Source organism: Ovis canadensis, chromosome 1 (assembly GCF_042477335.2).
Source record: "Ovis canadensis isolate MfBH-ARS-UI-01 breed Bighorn chromosome 1, ARS-UI_OviCan_v2, whole genome shotgun sequence".
In the NCBI taxonomy this organism is placed as follows: domain Eukaryota; kingdom Metazoa; phylum Chordata; class Mammalia; order Artiodactyla; family Bovidae; genus Ovis; species Ovis canadensis.
In genome coordinates, this window is record NC_091245.1 from 70,290,165 (window position 1) to 70,315,267 (window position 25,103).

General features: G+C 39.5%; 1 protein-coding gene across 9 annotated transcripts in view; it reads left to right on the plus strand.

Annotated features, from left to right (window-relative positions):
* The window catches only part of RPAP2 (RNA polymerase II associated protein 2), a 113,558-nt gene that overhangs the window by 80,184 nt on the left and 8,271 nt on the right, over positions 1–25,103 (plus strand). For 4 of the 9 annotated variants that reach the window (XR_011258440.1, XR_011258443.1, XR_011258452.1 and 1 more), the window contains one exon: positions 3,454–3,603. Coding sequence is in view for 4 of the 9 variants with exons in the window: in XM_069597829.1 (XP_069453930.1) it covers positions 3,454–3,595 (142 nt within the window). In the remaining 5 variants the exon portion in view is untranslated. Of the gene's footprint in view, positions 1–3,453; positions 3,604–5,037; positions 5,214–5,947; positions 6,154–6,559; positions 6,947–25,103 lie in introns of those variants that run through there. The other 5 variants (XR_011258450.1, XM_069597838.1, XR_011258442.1 and 2 more) reach the window with 4 other exon arrangements.

A 25,103-nucleotide genomic window follows, 5' to 3' on the forward strand; every position in this document is an offset into this window, starting at 1 on the left:
CTACAGTGATGACATGGAAATCCAGCAGATATCCAGTAAGCAGTCAGTCTGGAAGAGTGCCAGTTGCTATTAAGTAATAAAACATACTGAAGTAGACAAGTCAAGGAATCTAGAAAACAAAGATTATATATAGCTGTTATTCAACTTTAAATGTAAATTACTTTGGAGATAGAAGCAAATCATAATTCTTTTGAATGAATTAATAAAATTACTGGTCTTCAGCATCTTCCCTGACATATTATTATGACTTTATAGCTTGTCAAAACCATTCTTTTTCTTTTTTGTGTGTGAGCCTGGTTTCTATGGAAAGAAAAACAATTTTTACATGACTCCCCAAAAGTAATCCACTGGGTTAACTAATGGTTAGAGGTACACAGGCACTATTAGAGTATTTATTTCTTTATACCTCAGCTTATTCCAAAAAGGATTTAAGTCAAAAATTTTAGAAAGGTAATACATATTTCTTACTATATTCTGTGTTAGGGACTTGGGGGTAGGGAAGAATCTTTTCAGATAAAGATTAAAAGGACAAGGGAATAAATAAAGGAAATCTCATTGGCTCACTTTCCGGGAGTAAAATTATGCAACAACACTTAAGGCTCAAGTGTTAAGAGAAGTCAGGAAATCCTGGCTCCAGATGCCTAAGGATTGCTATCTATCTGTTTGATGACTTGCTGCAGAAATCCTCAGACCCCAAAACTGCTATTACTGTCTCCTAACAGACACCAGACCTTGTATGATTTCTCCATTAGCATTTCCTTCTGCTGCTAGCTACTTTGTTGTCCTTCTAGTTCTCTAAAGCTGTTAAAACATTCTGTTTCTTCTGCATGTCCGTTGAGGGCACAGTAGTGAAGGGCACAAGTGAAGATTAAATTTATATAGTATTCTATAGCCTACAAAGAATGAAAGCTTGCATATTAGCCAGGAGTATGGGCTTTTTGAGATATATTGCCTGGGTTTCAAAGCTGTGACCTGACACTATCTTTGTGACTTTGGAGAAGGTACTTCCATTTTTTTGTGCCTTTATTTCCTTACTCATAAAATGAGAACAGTATATATTTTTCAGAGTCATTGTGCAGTTAAAAAGAAATAAATCTCCTAGGTAGCACATGTTAAATGTTGTTATCATTATCATAATTGATTTTTTTAAACCTATTTATAGTATCCTTTTGCAATAATAACTTTTAAGGAAGTTAAGTACTATTAGCCCCATTTTATAGATACACCCTAGGGCTTTGATACTCATCTTGTGATAAAACATAACAGATCGCTGCTCAGAGCCATGTTTTTGAGGAGTCTCAAAACAGGTCCAAGCTCATTAAGAAAAGAATGCCTGGTTGCTTAGCTGTATGTGGCATGGGCTCAGGAATGAGATTGCATTGTTGGAAAAGTTTCTCAATAACCCTGATTTTTCTTTATGAAAAAAACTTTTAGGTAAATTTGAATATATCCTTGGAGAAGGGAATGGCAACCCACTCCAGTACTCTTGCCTGGAGAATCCTATGGACAGAGGAGCCTGGTGGGCTACAGTCCATGGGGTCGCAATGAGTTGGATGCGACTGAAGCAACCTAGCATGCATGCACGAACATATCCTATAACTATATAATAATATTAACCTTATAAGTTTGTTAGAGAAGTGTTACTGTTCCCAAAATATTTTCTAACTAGGGTGATTGATAGAACAATTCTCTTACAAACTCTTTCTCTATAACACTTATTATTTGCTGCTTTCATATGAGTACACGGGTTGAAAAATCTAGTAGTCAACCTTTATTTCTAATTTGAGGAAGTTTTAAAACATATTAATGGCACTTTGAGAAGTAATTGAGGGAACTTTGTTTTCATATATGAACCAAACTATATGTTTTCATATAGTCTCCTTGAAAATCAGAGACATTGTTTTGGATATGTCATTACCATTTTTAAAACACACAAAAGCTAGGTTTCTGTGGAGCTGACATCTGATCTGACTGCCCTCACTTCTTGTTTTTAGCCAATGTTATCCCATCCCCAGCACCTTTGGTATTACTGTGGGGAAACAGCAACTTGATACTTTAAATGTTGGCATCAGCTAAGTATGAGAAAAGCCAAAAGAGTTGACTTCTAGGTTCTACTTTCTCCACAGGAAAAGCTGGCCACAACTGCCTGTAAGTTCACCCAAGTGCCCAGCTTGAACTTGGCATTAGAATGCTTGGATAGAAGGATTTCCAAGTATGAACTGCCTTTGGGGAATACCTGCAGACAAGGCTCATTTCTGAAATAGGAGAACCTAGTACTCCATCCACTAGCTATAAATAAATAGAGGAGAGGTGGGTAAGGAAATCAGAAGTTTTCTTGGGTAGCTCTCTGGATTTCACTGGACAGAGTCACCTCATATCTAGTTCTTGCTAAAATACCTTCAGAAATATAGAGAATCTACTCAAAGTCTAGGGCATCTTTGGACAATTCTGACAAATTTTTCCTTTTGTTTCTGCTTTCTGCATGAAATGGCTAAGCAAGGAAGAAATCTGCCTCAGAAAATAACATTTCTCATTCCCATACTCACTACTGTGAAACTCCTCTGCTCTGATTTCTTGAGCTATATTGATTTAAATCAGAGTTATTTTATTTATATTTGATGTGCCCACTGGCAATGGCCAAGGTAAAATAAGCATCTGTAAGAGCTTTGTGTGGAAAGTGTAGACTGGGTGAAAAAAAGGTTTCCAGAATGTACTTGGAAAAAGGCTCTGTGAAGCATGCTCATGCTCTCTGGAGATACAAAAATTTATGAAAAGGAATGGTTTGCAGTCTTTGTGGTTAGATATTGTTCACCTTTTTAAAAATCATGTTTACTAATCACATTCATGAAAATTACTTCTATAACTATTATATATGTAATCAGTCTTTAGGGATAGTCACTGGAAATGGTTAGAGAAGAAAGCTTTGTTTTCCTTCTGAAGTTTTGTATTAAGTACCTTGTAAGATGCAATTCATCTGTTCAGTATTACAAAAATAAAAATGTTTAAAAAAATAAAAATGATAAGGTTTCATCTAAAGGCAATCTTTTTGTTTATTGTCTGTTTTTCAAGTGATACAACCTAAACAGTTGATAGAAATTGTTTTTTAAAGCAACTCTCAGCTCTAAGCTTCTCTACACAGCCTCCTTTCCTCATGTGGAAAGACTTCATTAATGTTCTTTTCTAAGCAGAATTTTAGTAGCTTTTGCTGACATGATGACTAACGTTTCAGATTAAGGCTTTTAAGCTTCTTTCCTTACGTAACAGTATGTTTGGTCTTTCAGTTTTTTCATGAGATTTCTCTTCAGGTTTAGTAGAAGATCTTCTCTCTCTGGATTTTGCTAAATCAGAGAGATTTCATTATCCTCAGAAAAATCCCTTCTGCCATGTTAAAGACTGGAGCCCCTTAGTCCTTCCAGTTTCATGGATATGCATTTAATATTTTTGGTGTTTCAGATTGACCTCAACTCTTGGCATTCAGAAGCTTTCTCAGGAAAATGTGATGTTTACACAGTTCATGACCACCCTGCTTGAAGAATTGCATTTAAAAAATGAAGACCTTGAAAGTTTAACCATCATATTTAGAACCAACTGTTAACCAGAATGGTGCGTTGACTTGTTTTACTTTAGTTTTTTGTTTGTTTTTTTGTTTGTTGCCTGTTTAGATTGTTTTCATATTGGAAATTTAAAAACCAACTAGAGACCCCCATATGTCTTCAGCTTGCTATGGTAGAATACAATATCCCTGAGTTCCCAGCTGCCCCAGTCATTTCCTGTCTACTCTTGTTACTCCATGCGCCATCTTTTTTGTTATTTTTCCCTTATAGGATACCACAGTTAGTTCTGTTTCTTATAATCCAGGAAACTCCCCACTATCAGCTTCATACTCAAATCTAGACCATCCCACCCTGCATGTCCCATCTGATAAGTTTTTGCCCAGGAAGTATTGGTTTACTTCAACCAAATACTGCAATGATCTTTGAGAATATCCTCACCCTACTTCCCTCTTCAGCCCAGCCAATACCTTAGTCATCTCATGTACTGATAAGCAGGTGAGTTTAAAAGTCTGGCTTTGTTGATTCCTGACCCTGCTCCCAGATACATAGCCCTCTTCTACTATCCCAGATTTTTGACTCTTTTTAAGAACTGCCCGTATGAATGTCCCCTTTAGCCAAAACTTTCTGTCTCTTCTTCCCTTTACTTTCTATTTCACATACTCTCAGGTGCTCAGATAGGTATTAAGTTAATGTTATGATTAAAAGAAATTCATTCTAAACCATGAATGAGATCCCCTTATGGAGCATTTCTTTTTTTTTTTTTAAGTTTTCAACTATTTTTTAAAGTATAAAAGCAATACAAGCTTGTCAAAATTAAACAATACAGAACTGCATGTATAATTTTAAAAAGCAAAATTTCCCCCTCACTTCTATTTAGAATCTTGTCTCCTCACAGAGGCACACTACTGATTGATATCATTTTACATTTTGATATTTGAATTTTTGTTAAAAAAAAAAAAACCTCTATGAAGCAAATCTTTAAATATATGACAGGGATATTTGAGAGGTGTATTTTGGCAGACAAGAAAGAATGCCATTATACTTTTATTGAACCTCCTAGAAAATAGAACATAAGGATTTAGCACTGTTACTGCCTCCAGACTTACACCTAGAGACCATTTCGTGCAACTCTGCTCCCCTGAGAACCCTCTAAAGCAAAGGCTTTTATTTAGGCAGTGAATTCAGCTTGGCTGGTGGAAGCAGCACTTCAAACGCCCTTCTAAGAATAGAGTAAGTTTTGAATTTCGTTTTTTTGTTTTATTGAGCTTTAGGTACAGAATATTGAATTAATCATACCCCTCAATTCATGATATCCTATGTCTATTGGTTGAAAGGTTGCTTTTCCAGAGAGACTAAGAACAAAGTGTGCCTAATCAGATGTCCTTGCAGATGTGCTTTAATGAATATGTATCAATTAAGAACCCTTTTAAATTAGCATATTTAATGCTTGTATATAAACAAATGGTGTTAAAATTTTTTTAAGGATCCAATCCAGGCCCTGGCAATGAAAGTGCTGAGTCCTAACCACTGGACTGACAGAGAATTCCCTAAACAGTAGATGTTTTAAGTGGACTTAATAGTTGCCCTGTGATCATTGTTGTTGTTGTTTTTTTACATTGTTTATTTGTGTAAGTAATTAAAGGTACATCTTTGCCCAGACTTCCTCAGTATTATAAGGGATACTGAATGAATGAGGCCTTATTACATAATTTTCCATATGAGAAATGAAGATGGTTGTGAATGGATAGGTGGAGGGTTTTTTGTTTGTATATTTGTAAACCTTAAGTTCACAAAATTATTTGTGTACAATGTCTTATAGCCTTTTCAAGATTAGATTACTACTAGCTGCTGCTGCTAAGTCGCTTCAGTTGTGTCTGACTCTGTGCGACCCCATAGACGGCAGCCTACCAGACTCCCCCGTCCCTGGGATTCTCCAGGCAAGAACACTGGAGTGGGTTGCCATTTCCTTCTCCAATGCATGAAAGTGAAAAGTGAAAGTGAAGTTGCTCAGTCGTGTCCTAGCTAGTATATGTTAATGTGCTTTCAGTTACAAATAACAGAAAAAAAAAAAAAAGCTCAAACTAACTTTTTTTATGATAGTATCTTTTGCTGCTTAACAAATTATTATAAAATTAAGTGGCTTAAAACAACAAACTTCTTTTTTTTAATCTGTTTCTGGGAGTCAGGAATCTGGGCACAATTTAGCTTAGGGCCTCTGCCTCAGTCTCTCATGAGATTGTATTAAAGCTCCCTGACAGGGCTGCAGTGTCATCTGAAGGCTCAAGTAGAGAAAGAGGTCCTTGTAATAAGCTCACTCATGTGGTTATTGGCAGGATTTAGTTCTTCTTGGGCTGAATTTAGGGCCTCAGTTTCTCACTCTTTGTTGTCTATAGAGACCTCTTCCAGTTCCTTGCCATATGGACCACTCTGTAGTGGCCCACAGCCTGACATGTAGCTTCCCTGAGAGTGAGCAAGTGAGAGGCAACGCAAGATGAAAGCCACGGTCCTTTTGCAGCTAGTCTCAGAAGTAACATCCATCACTTTTTCTGTATCCTGTGACTAGTTAGAAACTGATCACTAGGTTCGGGCCACATTGAAGGTGAGTGGATTGTATAAGGGAATGAATACCAGAAGGCAGAGGTCACTGGGGGCCATTTTAGAATCTGCTAGAGGTGGCAGAATCATTCAGTAGTTCCCAGCTTTATGGCATATCACACTGTCCTAGTGAGAGTCTTCAACTTTCAACACTAATTCAGGGCACTTCTGAACTAATCCACGTGGCTATGAAATGCTATGAGCTTAACCCAGTAATTCTAGCAAGGAATAGGAGAGAGATTTTCTTATTGACCTAGATCAGGGTCTACTCCTCGAGCCCAGTATGAATTACCCAGACCATTATTGCTACATAATGGGGGGAAGTGGAATGTATATTGGAGAGACAACACAGTTTTCCCCAAAACTGGTAAGAATAGGTGTTTTAGTCAAGTGTCATTTTTCCTTCCCAGGTATATTCCATGAAGACCGAACAGATGAGCTTCCATTCACCATTTCTGGAATTTTAGCCACAATAATTGTATAGCTAGAGCTACTTATTAGTTATCACCAGACAGAGTGACTTCCACAGATAGAGAACCATTATCCCAACAAGGATAACCAAGTCCTTGCATCCTAGGTATAAGACATAGTATTTTTATTTATATGAACATAAAAGTTGAAATAAACTGAAACTTGAATATTTGAGAAAATATAGAGCTGTAATTTTTCAGGATGATACCAGTTGTCTTATCAGTTGACTAGAAAATTGAGACAAGTCCCATTTTAGCCTCATAGTTGAACTCTAGATTCTAAAGAACACAGAAAAGAATGAGGTCAATAAATAGAATTTAAGATAAGGCTTTTTGGTAATCTAGTCTATATTCTTTTAAAGAAGCTTGCTATTCTACAAAGTGGTCCTGAGCAATGTACACCTGAAACAACTTACATAATACTGCATTGGTCATAAAGTTCGTTCAGCTTTTTTGTAAGATGTTACGGTAAACCCCCTTTTTGGCCAACCCAATAGGAAAAAAAGTAAACTGACAAACCAGACTGGGTAAATATTTCCAAATCATATTTGATAAACAACTTATATCCAGATTATATATTCTTAAAACTCAAACGTAAGACAACTGCATTTTTAAGTGGGCAAAAATTTTGAATAGACAGTTCAGCAAAGAAGGTATCCAGTGGCTTAGCTTATGAAAAGATGCTCAGCATCACTAGTCATTAGAGAAATGCAAGTTAAAACCAAAAGCAGGCACTTCTTCATAGCCACTAGCATGGCTATGATAAGGACAAAGATAGTGTTGGTGACAATATGGAGAAACTAGAGCCTTAATACACTGCTGGTAGAAATGTAAAATGACACAGCCACTTTGGAAAATGGTCTTGACAGTTTCTTAAAAAGTTAAGCAGTTTACCATATGATTCAGCAGATTCCATTCAATGTTCCATCCTAAGTGAAGTGAAAACTGTTCACAGAAACTATAGGTGAATGCTTATAACATTATTTATACTAGTGAAAAAGTAGAAACAATCCAAATGACCATCAACTGGTAAATGGTAAATAAAAAATTCATAAAATAGAACACTGATGTATGCTACTACATGGATGAACCTCAAACATGCTAAGCAAAAGAATTCTGACACATAAACCATATAATGTGTGATTCTATTTATAATGACAAAAGAAAACAGATACTACGTTAGTGGTTACATGGGAGTGGGAAGGACTCCCCTGGCTCAGATGGTAAAGAATCTGCCTGCAATGCAAGAGACCTGGGTTTGATCCCTTTTGCACAAACTTCAAAAATAGCTGTACACTTAAAACAGCTGAATGTAATGTATGTAAATTACACCTTAATAAAGCCGTTAGGGTAGAAAGTAAATAGGAACTAAAAAGCCTCTTGATGAAAGTGAAAGAGGAGAGTGAAAAAGTTGGCTTAAAGCTCAACATTCAGAAAACGAAGATCATGGCATCTGGTCCCATCACTTCATGGGAAATAGATGGGCAAACAGTGGAAACAGTGGCAGACTTTATTTTGGGGGGCTCCAAAATCACTGCAGATGGTGACTGCAGCCATGAAATTAAAAGAGGCTTACTCCTTGGAACAAAAGTTATGACCAACCTAGATAGCATTTTCAAAAGCAGAGACATTACTTTGCCAACCAAGGTCCGTCTGTCTAGTCAAGGTTATGGTTTTTCCAGTGGTCATGTATGGATGTTGAGGGTTGGACTGTGAAGAAAGCTGAGCACTGAAGAATTGATGCTTTTGAACTGTGGTGTTGGAGAAGATTCCTGAGAGTCCCTTGGACTGCAAGGAAATCCAACCAGTCCATTCTAAAGGAGATCAGCCCTGGGTGTTCTTTGGAAGGCCTAAAGCTGAAACTCCAATACTTTGGCCACCTCATGCAAAGAGTTGACTCATTGGAAAAGACTCTGATGCTGGGAGGGATTGGGGGCAGGAGGAGAAGGGGACGACAGAGGATGAGATGGCTGGATGGCATCACAGACTCGATGGATGTGAGTTTGAGTGAACTCCAGGAGATGGTGTTGGACAGGGAGGCCTGGCGGGCTGTGATTGATGGGGTCGCAAAGAGTCAGACACGACTGAGCGACTGAACGGAACTGAAAGCCATTAGGGATAATACATGATGTCCATACTATCAAAGCAATCTACAAGTTCAGTGCAATCCATATAAAAATTCCAATGGCATTTTTTCATAGAACTAATAATCTGAAAATCTGTGTTGAATTACAAAAGATCATGAATAGCCAATCAATCTTGAAAAAGAACAAAGCCAGAGACACTATATGTCCTTTCAAACTACATTATAAAGCTGTACTAATCAAAATTGTGTGGTACTGCCTCAAAAACAGATACATAGGTCAGTGGAACAGAATACATATAAACCCATGCATGTATGGTCAGACATGCATGCATAACACATGAGCCAAGAATATACAATGGGGAAAGGACTCTCTTCAATAAATGGTTTTGGGAAAATTGGGCCACTATCTCACACCTTCAGTTCAGTTCAGTTGCTCAGTTGTGTCCAACTCTTTGCAACCCCATGGACTGCAGGAATGCCAGGCCTCTCTGTCCATCACCAACTCCTGGAGCTTGCTCAGACTCCTGTCCATTGAATCAGTGATGCCATCCAACCATCTCATCCTCTGTCATGCCCTTTTCCTTCCTTCAGTCTTACACCTTGCACAAAGATTAACTCAAAATGTATTAAAAACTTGGACATAAGACATGAAACATAAAACTCTGAGAAGAAAACATAGGCACTGAGCCTCTAAATCACTCTTGACAATATTCTGGATTTGACCAATCAAAAACAAGTGGAAAAAAAAAAAAGTGGGATTACATCAAACTAAAAAGCTTCTGTGCAGCAAAGGAAACCATCAACAGAATGAAAAGGCAGCCTACTGAATGGGAGAAAACATTTGCAAATCATATATCTGCTAAGGGGTTAATATCAAAATATATAAAGCCATACAACTTAGTAGCAAAAAAAAAATCATTTTAAAATGGGCAGAAGGTCTACAGAGACTTTTTTTTTAACCAAGAAGGCATACAGATGGCCAACAGGCAGTTGAAAAAATATGCATCACTAATCAGGAAAAGGCAAATCAAAATCATAAAATATCACCTCAGACCTGTTAGAATGGCTGTTATCAAAAAGACAAGTGACAAGTGCAGGCAAGAATGTGGAGAAAAGGGAGCCTCTGTGCACTGTTGGTAGGAATAAAAATTGACCCATATGAGAACAGTATGGAGGTTCCTCAAAAAAATTTAAAATAGAATTGCCATATGATCCAGCAAATCTACTTCTGGCTATTTATCCTCAAAAATGAAAACACGTAATTCAAAAAGATACAGGCACCTCTATGTTCACTGTAGTATTATAATAGCCAAGATATGGGAACAACCTAAGTGACCAGTGATGGATGAGTGGATAAAGAAGATGTACTGTGTATTTATACAGTGGAATATTGAGCCTTAAAAAAGAAAACCTTGCCATTTGTGACACTATGGATGGAATGTTTGAGCATTATGCTAAGTGAAATAAGTCAAAGACAAATACTGTATGATGTCACAAGTGGAATTTCTTTTTTTTTAAGACTCATAGATGGAATCTATTTTTAAAAACAAAAATAAACTCAAGTACAGAGAACAGACTTTAGTGGTTGCCAGAGGCAGTGTCAGGGGTAGCCGAAATGGGCGAAAGGATCAAAAGGTACAAACTTCCAGTTATAAAATAAAGTCACGGAGATGCAATGTACAGCATGGTGACTATAGTCAATAATACTGTATTACATATTTGAAAGTTGCTAAAAGATCTTGAAATCTCTCATTACAAACATTTATATGGCAATGGATGTTAACTGTGCTTATGTGATTATAATTTTTGTAACATATCAAATCATGTTATACATCTGAAACTGATTTTTTTAATTAAATTTTTATTTTTACTTTATTTTACTTTACTGTATTGGTTTTGCCATACATTGACATGAATCCACCACGGGTGTACATGAGTTCCGAAACATGAACCCCCCTCCCACCTCCCACCTCATATCATCTCTCTGGATCATCCCCGTGCACCAGTTTTTTTAAATTATTTATTTATGGTTGCACTGGATTTTCATTGCTGTGCAAGGGCTTTCTGTAGTTGCAGTGAGTGGGAGCTACTCTAGTTGTGGTGCTCAGACTTATTGTTACGGCTTTTGTTGCAGAGCTCAGTCTCTGGAGTGCAGGCTCAGTAGTGGTGGCACCCAGGCTTAGTTACTCTTAGGCTTGTGGAATCTTCCTGGACCAGGAATCAAACCTGTGTCCCCTCCATTGTCAGGCGGGTTCTTTTCCACTGCGCTACCAAGGAATTCCCACTGGTGTGATTTTAAATGTCAGTTATACCTCACATGGGCTTCCCAGGTGGCTTGGTAATAAGGAATCCACCTGCCAAGCAGGAGACATGGGTTCAGTCTCTGGGTCAGGAGTATCCACTGGAGAAGGAAATGGCAATCCACTCTAATATTCTTGCCTGGAAAATCCCATGGACAGAGGATCCTGGTGGGCTACAGTCCATGGGGTCTGAGTCAGACACAACTTAGCAACTGAGCATGCATGTATGCATACCTAAGATACTATAATTATATTCCAACAAATTGGACAAAGAAGAAATGGACAAATTTTGAGAAATATACAGCCTTCCAAAACTGAATCAAGAAACAGCAATATGAACAGAACAATCAACAACAAAAAACTTGCAGCAAACTAAAATCCAGGGCTGGACAACTTCACATGGGAATTCTGCCAAACATATAAAGAGGAGCTAATACCTATCCTCAAACTATTCCAAAAACTTGAAGGAGAGGGAACACTCCCAATTTCATTCTATAAGACCACAATTACCCTGATACCAAAACCAGGCAAAGAAACTAAACAAAAGGAAAATTACAGGTCAACATCTCTGATGAATATAGATCTAAAAATCTTCAACAAAATATTAGCAAACTGAATCCAACAATAATATCAAAAGGATCATACTCCATGATCAAGTGGGATTTACCCGGGAGATGCAAGGATTGTTCAATAGCCACAATCATTGTGATATACCACATTAACAAAAAGAAGGATAAAAATCATATGATCATCTCGAATGATGCAGAGAAACATTTGACAAAATAAAGCATCCATTCATGATAAAACTCTCATCAAAGCTGTTACAGAGTGGGATGGGGAGGGATGTGGGAGGGATGTTCAGGTGGAAGGGGACATAGGTAAACCTATGGCTGACTCATGTTGATATTGGTAGAAACCAATGCAGTACTGTAAAGCAATTATCTTTCAATTAGAAATAAACTTTTTAAAACTGTTACAGAGAGAACACATCTCAACATAATAAAAGCCATTTGTGACAAACCCACAGCTAATAGCATACTCAACGGTGAAAAGCTGAAAGCTTTTCCTCTTAAATCAAGAATAAGACAAGAATATCTACACTCACCACTTCTATTTAATGTAGTTTTGGAAGTCCTAGCCACAGCAGATAAGAAAAAGAAAGAAAAGGTATCCAGATTGTAAGGATAGAAGTAATATTGTCATTGTTTGTAGATGACATGATACTATATTCAGAAAACCGTAAAGTATCCATCAAAAAAGCTATCAGACATGGATTCAGTAAAGTTGCAGGATATAAGGTTAACATACAGAAATCATTTATGATTGCATCAAAAAGAATAAAATACCTAGAAATGACTTAAACAAAAAGGTGAACAAACTATACTCTGAAAATCATAAGATAGTGATGAAGGAAACTGGAGACAAGAAGAATTAATAGTTAAAATGTCCATACTACCCAAGTTAATCTACAAATTTAATTCCTATCAAAATACCCATTACATTTTTCACAGAACTAGAACAAATAATCCTAAAATATATATGGACCCACAGAAGACCCCAAATAGCCAAAGTAATTTTGAGGAAAAAGAACAAAGCTGGAAGTATGCTCCCTGACTTCAGACTATACCACAAAGCTACAGTAGTCAGAACAGTACATATTGGCACAAAAACAGACATAGATCAATGGAACAGCATAGAGAGCCCAGGAATAAATCTTGCACCTATAGTCAATTAATCTACAACAAAAAAGGCAAGAACATACAGTGGAGAAAAGACAGGTACTGGGAAAACTGGGCAGTTACATTGTGAAAGAATGAAATCAGAACATTTTATCACATATAAAAAAAAAAAGCTCAACATGAATTAAAGTCCTAAATGTAAGACTAGAAACCATAAAGCTTCTTGAAAAAATCATAGGTACTTTTTTACAAGTTGTAACTATTTTTTTTGGATCTGTCTCATAAGGCAAAGGAAACAAAAATAAAAAATGGGATCTAATAAAAAGCTTTGGCACAGGAAAGGAAACCAACAACAAAATGAAAAGACAACTAAATAGGGGGAAATACTTGCAAATCATATAACAGATATTCAGTTAATATCCAAAATATATAGTCATCATACAATGCAATAACAAAAAAACTTTTTTTAAGATGATCTAATCATTGCACTCATCTCACATGCTAGTAAAGTAATGCTCAAAATTCTCCAAGCTAGGCTTCAGCAATACGTGAACCGTGAACTTCCAGATGCTCAAGCTGGTTTTCGAAAAGGCAGAGGAACCAGAGATCAAATGCCAACATCCGCTGGATCATGGAAAAAGCAAGAGAGTTCCAGAAAAGCCTCTTTCTGCTTTATTGACTATGCCAAAGCCTTTGACTGTGTGGATCACAATCAACTGTGGAAAATTCTGAAAGAGATGGGAATACCAGACCACCTGACCTGCCTCTTGAGAAATCTATATGCAGGTCAGGAAGCAACAGTTAGAACTGGACATGGAACAACAGACTGGTTCCAAATAGGAAAAGGAGTACATCAAGGCTGTATATTGTCACCCTGCTTATTTAACTTATATGCAGAGTACATCATGAGAAATGCTGGACTGGAAGAAGCACAAGCTGGAATCAAGATTGCCAGGAGAAATATCGATAACCTCAGATATGCAGATGACACCACCCTTATGGCAGAAAGTGAAGAGGAGCTAAAAAGCCTCTTGATGAAAGTGAAAGAGGAGAGTGAAAAAGTTGGCTTAAAGCTCAACATTTAGAAAATGAAGATCATGGCATCTGGTCCCATCACTTCATGGGAAATAGATGGGGAAACAGTGGAAACAGTGTCAGACTTAATTTTGGGGGGCTCCAAAATCACTGCAGATGGTGAATGCAGCCATGAAATTAAAAGAGGCTTACTCCTTGGAAGGAAAGTTACAACCAACCTAGATAACATATTAGAAAGCAGAGACATTACTTTGGCAACAAAGGTCTGTCTAGTCAAGGCTATGGTTTTTGCAGTGGTCATGTATGGATGTGAGAGTTGAACTGTGAAGAAAGCTGAGCGCTGAAGAATTGATGCTTTTGAACTGTGATGTTGGAGAAGACTCCCGAGAGTCCCTTGGACTGCAAGGATATCCAACCAGTCCATTCTAAAGGAGATGAATCTTGGGTCTTCTTTGTTCTTTTTTTTTTTTTCCTGGGTCTTTGGAAAGAATGATGTTAAAGCTGAAACTCCAGTACTTTGGCCACCTCATGCGAAGAGTTGACTCATTGGAAAAGACTCTGATGCTGGGAGGGATTGGGGGCAGGAGGAGAAGGGGACGGCAGAGGATGAGATGGCTGCATGGCATCACTGACTCGATGGACGTGAGTCTGAGTGAACTTTGGGAGTTGGTGATGGACAGGGAGGCCTGGCGTGCTGCAGTTCATGGGGTCGCAGAGAGTCGGACACGACTGAGTGACTGAACTGAACTGAATCTGAAGAGAGATCTTTACAAAAGAAACAAAGATGGCCAACAGGCACATGAAAAGATACTCAACATCACTAATCACCACAGAAATGCAAAGCAAAACACCATAAGCTATCACCTGCATCTGTCAGAATGGCTATCATCAAAAAGTTTACAAATGATAAATATTGGTGAGGATGTTGTGAAAAGGGAGCCCTTGTACATTGTTGGTAGGAATGTAAATAGATGCAGCCATTAATGGAAAACAGTATGGAGATTCCTCAAAAGACTGAAAATAGAAATGCCATGTGATCCAGCAGTTCCACTCCTGAGAATATATATGTACAGAATAAAAACACTAACTTGCTATAAAGATACATGCACCTCAATGTTCATTTCATAGCTGCATTATTTACAATAGCCAGGCAACCTAAGTGTCCATCAACGGATGAACAGATAAAAAAGGTATGCTGTGTGTGTATGGATGTATGTGCGTGCGTGCTCAGTTTTGTCATACTCTTTCTGACTCCATGAACTGTAGGCCGCCAGACTCCTCTGTCCATGGAAATTTCCAGGCAAGAATACTGGAGTGGGTTGCCATTTCCTACTCCAGGGGATCTTCTGGATCCAGGAATTGAACCCATGTCTCTTGTGTCTTCTGAATTGCCAGGCAGATTCTTTACCACTGCACTACCTGGGAAGCCCACATATACACACACACACTATGGAATATTCAGTTCAGTTCAGTCACTCAGTCGTGTCCGACTCTTTGCGACCCCATGAATTGCAGCACGCCAGGCCTCCCTGTCCATCACCAACTCCCAAAGTTCACTCAGACTCACGTCCATCGAGTCCGTGATGCCATGCAGCCATCTTATCCTCTGCCGTCCCCTTCTCCTCCTGCCCCCAATCCCTCCCAGCATCAGAGTCTTTTCCAATGAGTCAACTCTTCGCATAAGGTGGCCAAAGTACTGGAGTTTCAGCTTTAACATCATTCCTTCCAAGGAAATCCCAGGGTTGATCTCCTTCAGAATGGACTGGTTGGATCTCCTTGCAGTCCAAGGAACTCTCAAGAGTCTTCTCCAACACCACAGTTCAAAAGCATCAATTCTTCGGTGCTCAGCCTTCTTCACAGTCCAACTCTCACATCCATACATGACCACTGCAAAAACCATAGCCTTGACTAGACAGACCTTTGTTGCCAAAGTAATGTCTCTGCTTTTGAATATACTATCTAGGTTGGTCATAACTTTTGTTCCAAGGAGTAAGAGTCTTTTAACTTCATGGCTGCATTCACCATCTGCAGTGATTTTGGAGCCCCCCAAAATTAAGTCTGACACTTTCTCCACTGTTTCCCCATCTATTTCCCATGAAGTGATGGGACCAGATGCCATGATCTTCGTTTTCTGAATGTTGAGCTTTAAGCCAACTTTTTACTCTCCTCTTTCACTTTCATCAAGAGGCTTTTTAGTTCCTCTTCACTTTCTGCCATAAGGGTGGTGTCATCTGCATATCTGAGGTTATTGATATTTCTCCTGGCAATCTTGATTCCAGCTTGTGTTTCTTCCAGTCCAGCGTTTCTCATGATGTACTCTGCATATAAGTTAAATAAGCAGGGTGACAATATACAGCCTTAATGTACTCCTTTTCCTATTTGGAACCAGTCTGAGTTCTAACTGTTGCTTCCTGACCTGCATATAGATTTCTCAAGAGGCAGGTCAGGTGGTCTGGTATTCCCATGGAATATTGTAATGAGTAATATGGAATATTACTCATCCATAAAACAGAATGAAATTCTTCATTTTGCAACAAAGCAGATGGACCTAATAAAGTATTATGCTTGGTGAAATAGAAAGACATTTATCACTTATATGAAGGATCTAAAAAAATAAATGTATATATAACTAGAGAAACAGATTCATGTATACAGAGACAAACTAGTGGTTACCAGTGGGAAGAGGGAAGACAGGAGGGGTAAGGGTAGGGGATTAAGAGGTACAAACTATACCATGTATAAAATAAGGTACAGGGACATATTGCATAGGAAAATATAGCCATTTTATTAACTGTAGTATAATTAATCTATAACAATACTGAATCACTATGTTGTATACCTGAGACCAATATTGTAAATATACTTCAATTAAAAGTAAAGTGAAGTAACATTTCACATTACTAAATAATTTAATTTGCTCTATACTCTTGAGAGTCCCTCGGACTTCAAGGAGATCAAACCAGTCAATCCTAAAGGAAATCAACCATGAATATTCACTGAACACTGTTAAAGCTGAAGCTCCAATACTTTGGCCACTTGATGCAAAGAGCCAACTCATTGGAAAAGACCCTGATACTGGGAAACATTGAAGGCAAAGGAGAAGTGGTAACAGGATGAGATGGTTGGATGGCATCACTGACTTAATGGACATGAATTTGACCAAACTCTGGGAGATAGGGGAGGACAGAGGAGCCTGGCATGCTGCAGTCCATGGGGTTGGAAAGAGTTGAACGTGACTTGGTGACTGAACAACAACATATATTATTTACACGAACTTACTCTATACTCAGCAAAATAATCAATTATGACTCCACTGAAATACTGCAGTTTATTAACACATTTTCTATGCATTTAAAAATGATACTATTTTTATAAATTTGTTAATTCAGATAAACCTAAAATTGCAAAATAAATGTCACACCACAGTTTTTAAAAATTAAAAATAAATTTTGAAAAATCATACATGACAGGGCCCCTCCCTCTAACCTATTAGTGGCAGCTCTCCAGGATAAAGAGAAGCAGCTACTGTATCCTACTGCTTCCCTCCCTGGGCCCAGAAACACCTGTTTAGTTATCTCCCACACCCTGCAGGTCTAGGGCCTCAGGTGAAGGGCCAGTAGCTCACCAGAAACAGGAACCAAGTGGACTGATGCCCAAATGGACCACTACTGCTTCTGCCATGTTTATGTTAACTTGGGAACACTTGATCAGAACTCAGTTCAGCTCAGAGAGCTATGCTAGATCTTGGTTTTGAAATGTCATTAAAGGAACCAAATGTCATAAAATGAAGATCTTTGGGAAAGTAGCTAGTTCTAGAACCAGGGCAGAGAAAATACAAGACAAGTCTGGAGCACTTTATAATACCATAAGGTGAAGTGTTAGTTGCTTCAGTCATGTCTGACTCTGCGACCCCATGAAATGTAGCCCACCAGGCTCCTCTGTCCATGAGATTTCCCAGGCAAGCATACTGGAGTGAGTTGCCAGGTCATGTCTGATCTCTACTTACTCAGAGATCCCAGGAAGACTGAAAAAGAAGAGCAAGGCATGTTCAAAAGGCTGTGACTGTGGAGGCATTTCCAAGCAAATGAACTGCTCTTGCTACTGAGCTTACTGGCTAGCCTGAAGGCAGGCTGGTGTCCTCTGTGCCTATTCAGTTGTTGCCTGCAGAACACTGGAGTGCTCAGCCTGCCACTGAAGGCTGGTCTGAAGCTTCCACTTGTCAGGCCACTGAGTGGGTGGGAACAATTACTGGGTGGTCTTAAGCTGTTCTTCCACAGGCTCTTAAACAGAAAACAGAGATAAGGTTGTCAGAAAAGAATCACTTTTGAAACAAATAAATGAATAAAACTATATGTATGGACTTCCGTGGTGTCCAGTGGTTTAGAATCCGCTTTCTAGGGGCTTTCCTGTTGGCTCAGTGGTAAAGAATCTGCCTGCCAATGCAGGAGAAACAGGTTCATTCCCGATCCAGGAAGATCCCACATGCCCCTGAGCAGCTAATTCTGTGTGCTACAGCTGCTGAGCCTGTGCCGTAGAGCCTGGGAGCCACAGCTCCTAAAGCCCAGGCTCCGCAACAAGAGAAGCCTGCACACCCCGACTGGAGAGTAGCCACAGCTCACCACAACTAGGAAGGATCCTGAGCAGCAACAAAGACTCAGCACTGCCAAAAAGAAATGCTTTAAATTTTTTAAAAAAGAATCTACCTTCTAATGCAGGGGGCGCAGATTCCATTTCTGGCTGGTGAACTAACATCCCACGTGCCACAGGGCAGCTAAGTCCACTTGCCACAACTAGAGAAGCCTGCACACCACAATGAAGACCCAAAACAGCCAGGGAAAAAAACAAACAAACCAACATAGATACTATCCCTTCCAGGAGGTAGAGGTGGATATTCTTAAACTCGGTGACTTGCTCCCAGGGAACAGCGCAGGGAAAGGAAGAGCGCCTTTCCCAGTGATGAAGGCTCGCATCCTCAGTGACGCCATGCGCATGCGTCACCCTGGTACACAGGATGAAAAGGGCTCTTCCCCTCTGTGGCATTCTTCCCCTAAAAACACAACCTCAGTCTAACCATGAGAAAAGACAAATCGAGTTTGGAGGACATTTCTGCAGGAAATTTTGTGAATACCTCAAGACTGTCATGAAAAACAAGGAAAAGAATGAAATATTGTCACATCCTAGGGGAGCCATGTAAACCAAATGCAGCGTCGTGTCATGGATGAGTCAGAACAGGAAGAGGACATTAATGGAAAAACTGGTGAAATCCAAATAGAGTCTGAAGTTTAGTTAATAGCAATAAACCAAGGCAGTTTCTTAATTTTAACAAATGTATCATGGAAGTGGAAATGTAAACAATGCAGGAAATTGGGTAAGGGATAAACAGGAACTCTGCTACTTTCTAGAAATCTAAAATTATTATTTCAAAATAAAAAGTTTATTTTTTAAAAAGTACTAACTGGATATGAGAAGGGATGGAAAGATGAGACAGTCACTGCCCTCAGAATCTTCAGCCTGAGTGTGGAAGAGGCAGTTCAGTTCAGTTGCTCAGTCATGTCTGACTCTTTGCAACCCCATGGACTGCAGCATGCTAGGCCTCCCTGTCCATCACCAACTCCTGGAGTTTACCCAAACTCATGTCCATTGAGTTGGTCATACCATCCAGCCATCTCATCCTCTGTCGTCCCCTTCTCCTCCTGCCCTCAATCATGCCCAGCATCAGGGTCTTTCAAATGAGTCAGCTCTTCACATCAGGTGTCATTTTTTAAGATTGCATCCAAGTACTGCATTTCAGACCCTTTTCTTGACTGTGATGGGACAGGCAAGACTACAGTAAATGCGCTGAAGAGGAACATCCATCCTAGCTTGCCTGGGATAGTCCCGAGTATATAACTGTAAGTTCAGCATCATTATTAATTACAAGTACCCTCTTTTATTTCCCAAAGTATTCTGATTTAGACATTAAGTTATATGATATTACCGCCTAAAAGGCACAAGGTATGCTGTGGTGGTCAGAGACAGGAGGGGACATTTGTGATGACATGGAAAAATGGATGGGAGTTATGAGGTGAAGAGAAGAGTCACAGAGCTAGGAAGGGATGGAGGATATGGTCCAAGCAGGGGCAGCTTCAAGAAGAAAGTCCCAGAGGTAGGTAAGACCCAGGGTGTGTTCTTCTCAAGACAAAGACATCTGAAATTAGAGGAACCCCTGAGGAAAATGGCACACATGATTAAAAAGAAAGGATCAACTCAAGTTCCGGTTCAGTCCAGTCACTCAGTCGTGTCCAACTCTTGGCAACCCCATGGACTGCAGCACACCAGGCCTCCCTGTCCATCACCAAATCCCTCAGCCTACTCAAACTCATGTCCATCGCATCGGTGATGCCACCCAACCATCTCATCCTCTGTTGTCCCCTTCTGCTCCTGCCTTCAATCCTTCCCAGCATCAGGGTCTTTTCCAACGAGTTGGTTCTTCACATCAGGTGGCCAAAGTATTGGAATTTCAGCTTCAGCATCAGTCATCCCAATGAATATTCAGGACTGATTTCGTTTAGGAGAGACTGGTTGGATCCCCTTGCAGTCCAAGGGACTCTCAAGAGTCTTCTCCAACACCACAGTTCAGAAGCATCAGTTCTTTGGTGCTCAGCTTTCTTTAGTCCAACTCTCACATCCATACATCACTACTGGAAAAACCATAGCTTTGACTAGACAGGACTTTGTTAGTAGAGTAATGTCTCTGCTTTTTAATATGCTGTTTAGGTTGGTCATAGGTTTTCTTCCAAGGAGCAAGCGTCTTTTAATTTCATGGCTGCAGTCACCATCTGCAGTGATTTTGGAGCCCCCCCCCCCCAAAAAAAAAAGTCTGGCACTGTTTCCACTGTTTCCCCATCTATTTGCCATGAAGTAATGGGACCATGAACTGGACATGGAACAACAGACTGGTTCCAAATAGGAAAAGGAGTATGTCAAGGCTGTATATTGTCACCCTGCTTATTTAACTTCTATGCAGAGTACATTGTGAGAAACGCTGGGCTGGAAGAAGCACAAGCTGGAATCAAGATTGCTGGGAGAAATATCAATAACCTCAAATATGAGGTTGTTTCATGTTCAGTTCTAACTGTTGCTTCTTGACCTGAATACAGATTTCTCAGGAGGCAGTTCAGGTGGTCTGGTATTCCCATCCCTTGAAGAATTTTCCAGTTTATGGTGATCCACACAGTCAAAGGCTTTGGCATAGTCAATAAAGCAGAAATAGATGTTTTTCTGAAACTCTTGCTTTTTTGATGATCCAGCAGATGTTGGCAATTTGATCTCTGGTTCCTCAGCCTTTTCTAAATCCAGCTTGAACATCTGGAAGTTTACGGTTCAGGTACTGTTGAAGCCTGGCTTGGAGAATTTTGAGCATTACTTTGCTAGCATGTGAGATGAGTGCAACTGTGCAGTAGTTTGAACATTCTTTGGCATTGCCTTTGGGATTAGAATGAAACTGACCTTTTCCAGTCCTGAAGCCACTGCTGAGTTTACCAGATTTGCTGGCATATTGAGTGCAACACTTTCACAGCATCATCTTTCAGGATTTGTAATAGCTCAACTGAAATTCCATCACCTCCACTAGCTTTGTTCGTAGTGATGCTTCCTAAGGCCCACTTGACTTTGCATTCCAGGATGTCTGGCTCTAGGTGAGTAATCATACTATCATAGTTATCTGGGTCACGAAGATCTTTTTTGTATAGTTCTGGGTATTCTTGCCACTTCTCCTTAATAACTTCTGCTTCTGTTAGGTCCACACCATTTCTGTCCTTTACTGTGCTCATCTTTGCATGAAATGTTCCGCTGGTATCTCTAATTTTCTTGAAGACATCTCTAGTCTTGCCCATTCTATTGTTTTCCTCTATTTCTTTGCATTGATCACTGAGGAAGGCTTTCTTTTCTCTCCTTGCTATTCTTTGGAACTCTGCATTCAAATGGGTATATCTTTCTTTTCTCCTTTGCCTTTCACTTCTCTTTTCTCAGCTATTTTTTAAGGTCTCATCAGACAACCATTTTGCCTTTTTAATTTGTGTTTATTTTTCTTGGGGATGGTCTTGATCACTGCCTCCTATACAATGTCATGAACCTCTATCCATAGTTCTTCAGGCATTGTCTGTCATATCTAATCCCTTGAGTCTATTTTTCACTTCCACTGTATAATCATAAGAGATTTGATTTAGGTCATACCTGAATGGCCATTCTAAAGGAGTCCTAGGTGTTCTTTGGAAGGAATGATGCTAAAGCTGAAACTCCAGTACTCTGGCCACTTCATGCGAAGAGTTGACTCATTGGAAAAGACTCTGATGCTGGGAGGGATTGGGGGCAGGAGGAGAAGGGGACAACAGAGGATGAGATGGCTGGATGGCATCACCGACTCGATGGACGTGAGTTTGAGTGAACTCCAGGAGTTGGTGATGGACAGGGAGGCCTGACATGCTGCAATTCATGGGGTCGCAAAGAGTCAGACATGACTGAGCGACTGAACTGAAGTGAACTGAATGGCCTAGTGATTTTCCTACTTTCTTCAATTTAAGTCTGAATTTGCCAATAAGCAATTCATGATCTAAGCCGCAGTCAGCTCCTGGTCTTGCTTTTGCTGACTTCTCAATCTTTGGCTGCAAAGAATATAATCAGTCTGATTTTGGTTGACCATCTGGTGATGTCCATGTGTAGTCTTCTCTTGTGTTGTTGGAAGAGAGTGTGTGCTATGACCAGTGCATTCTCTTGGCAAAATTCTATCAGCCTTTGACCTGCTTCGTTTTGTACTCCAAGGCCAAATTTGCCTGTTACTCCAGGTAGCTTGACTTCCTACTTCTGCATTCCAGTTCCCTATAATTAAGAGGACATATTTTTGGGGTGTTAGTCTAGAAGGCCTTGTAGGTCTTCATAAAACCATTCAACTTTAACTTCTTCAGCATTACTGGTCAAGGCATAGACTTGGATTACTGTGATATTGAATGATTTGCCTTGGAAACAGAGATCATTCTGTCATTTTTGAGATTGCATCTAACTACTGCATTTCAGACTCTTGTTGACTATGATGGCTACTCCATTTCTTCTAAGGGATTCTTGCCCACAGTAGTAGATATAATGGTCATCTGAGTTAAATTCACCTCTTCCAGTCCATTTTAGTTTGCTGATTCCTAAAATGTTGATGTTCACTCTTGCCATCTCCTGTTTGACCACTTCTAATTTGCCTTGATTCATGGAACTAACATTCCAGGTTTCTATGCAATATTGCTCTTTACAGCATCGGACTCTACTTCCATCACCTGTCACATCCACAACTGGGTGTTGTTTTTGCTTTGGCTCCGTCTCTTCATTCTTTCTGGAGTTATTTCTCCACTCTTCTCCAGTAGCATATTGGGCACCTCCCAACCTGGGGAGTTCATCTTTCAGTGTCATATCTTTTTGCTTTTTCATACTGTTCATGGGGTTCTCTAGGCAAGAATACTGAAGTGGTTTGCCATTCCCTTCTGCAGTGGACCATGTTTTGTCAGAACTCTCCACCATGACCCGTCCAGACTAAATGAACTAGAACTTTATTGGGGCAGTAATTTATTTGCAAGCACACAGAAGGGAAAGTGAGCAAACTGCCCTACAAACAAAGAACTTACAAAATTAATTTTCTTAAGAAAGATCCTTTATTTTGCCCTTATATATCTATTTTTTGCCTAACTTTTCCTGTACTCTCTCTAGCCCCTTTGATACACACTGAGTTCCAGCTTACCTAAGCTAATTCTAAAATGTATTGTGAGACTCCTCTAAACACTGGTATTGCCATTTACTAAGCTCTCAACCGATAGGAGATTGAGCAGCTGCTTCCCTAGGCCTTGGGTGTCTGACCCAATCTGTGGTTCAGTCATGTGCTCTGCTGACTCAGAGCACACACTGGTCTTCTCTCCAGAACACTACTCCTTGACCCCATGTGGCATTCTTCATTATTGAAGTGTTACTTCAATAAGGTATAACCCCCAGGTTTTCATATGAACTCTGAATTTCAAAGAACAGAAAGGAATATTTTACAAAATCCCTGTTGCTCTTTCAGGGGAAATTTTTATTCTCAATAGCTTTTACTCTGAAAAGTAAACAGTATGATTCAGTTTCACTTTCTATTTAAGTACTTCAGCAACTAGCCCATACACTGTTATATTCAGGGAATGGTGACTTTTAAAAAAATCTTTTCATTTGAATAATTCCATTCCCTTCGTACACTCAAACACTTAAAATCCTCACTAGACTTAATATATTTAGTGGACTCTCTATAAGGTATTATTTAGCATCTTCTGCTTACGGTCATGTCCAAAAACTAGGTAATCTTCCTACTCATGAGGGAATAGGATCCATTCTCTATAAAGATTTACCTAAACTCAAGGGAAATGATACCACTGTGAAGTTTGAAAATCTTCAAGAGTTTCACATTACAAGCCTGGCAGAAAAAGAGGGGGAAGGATGTCTACAAGGCCACCTCTGCTGGGCTGAGGGTGGAGTGAGGAGCAGGGGTGACTTTGACCTGAAATGTGCCTAAGAAGGGCTCAATGAGGTTGAAACAGGCTCCTGGGGGCCTCTGAGGTGGAACTGGATCACAGTACCTTTAGCTGAAAGCAGTGGCACCAAGCTCTTCCCTCTAAATGAGCCTGCCTCGCCTCTGGTGGGCCTATGGAGAAAAGCCTGCTTCAAGGTGCTAATTTTCAGTTTGCTTCCCAGCACCTCTGCAGTCATAACTAAAGCAAAGGAGAATATTGCATGACTTCAGAAGAAAGTCAGCCACCTTGCAACATCTTCAGGAAATTCTGCACTCCCCTAGGGCTTGCAAAACTCCCTGTGTCTTGCAGACCAAAGGCAAGATCTCAGTCGCCTAGCTCTAGTTTGCATAATTAAAGAAAGTGGAAGCTGGTTATTTTCTGGGTGACCCTTGACTCAACCAAGCTTATAGAGCCTATCACGAATATAAGACAGCATAAACTGAAGTGTTGTAGCAGTGAAAACTTTTTATTATTTAGATGGGCAGGAAAAGCCAGGTCCCTGAATGGATACCCATCTGAGCCCTGACCTGCTAGGGTCATACAGCCAAGACAGTGTTCAGTCAACTATGATGTTATTCGAGTTGGCATACAAACAACAATAAAATTTCATATTATAATTTGTAAAACATTTCAGAGAAACAGTGTACTAATATCTTATTATACCACCTATCTCCATATTTTATATGGAAAGCATAGCCAATGATTTGTTAACTCACTCCCTCCCACATTGTTTTCTTTTCCCTCCCACCTCTTTTCTTTTTCCCATTATCCTATTAACGTATTATCCTTCTTTGGGGGAAAAAATTAAAACTGAATTTTAAAACTGTATTC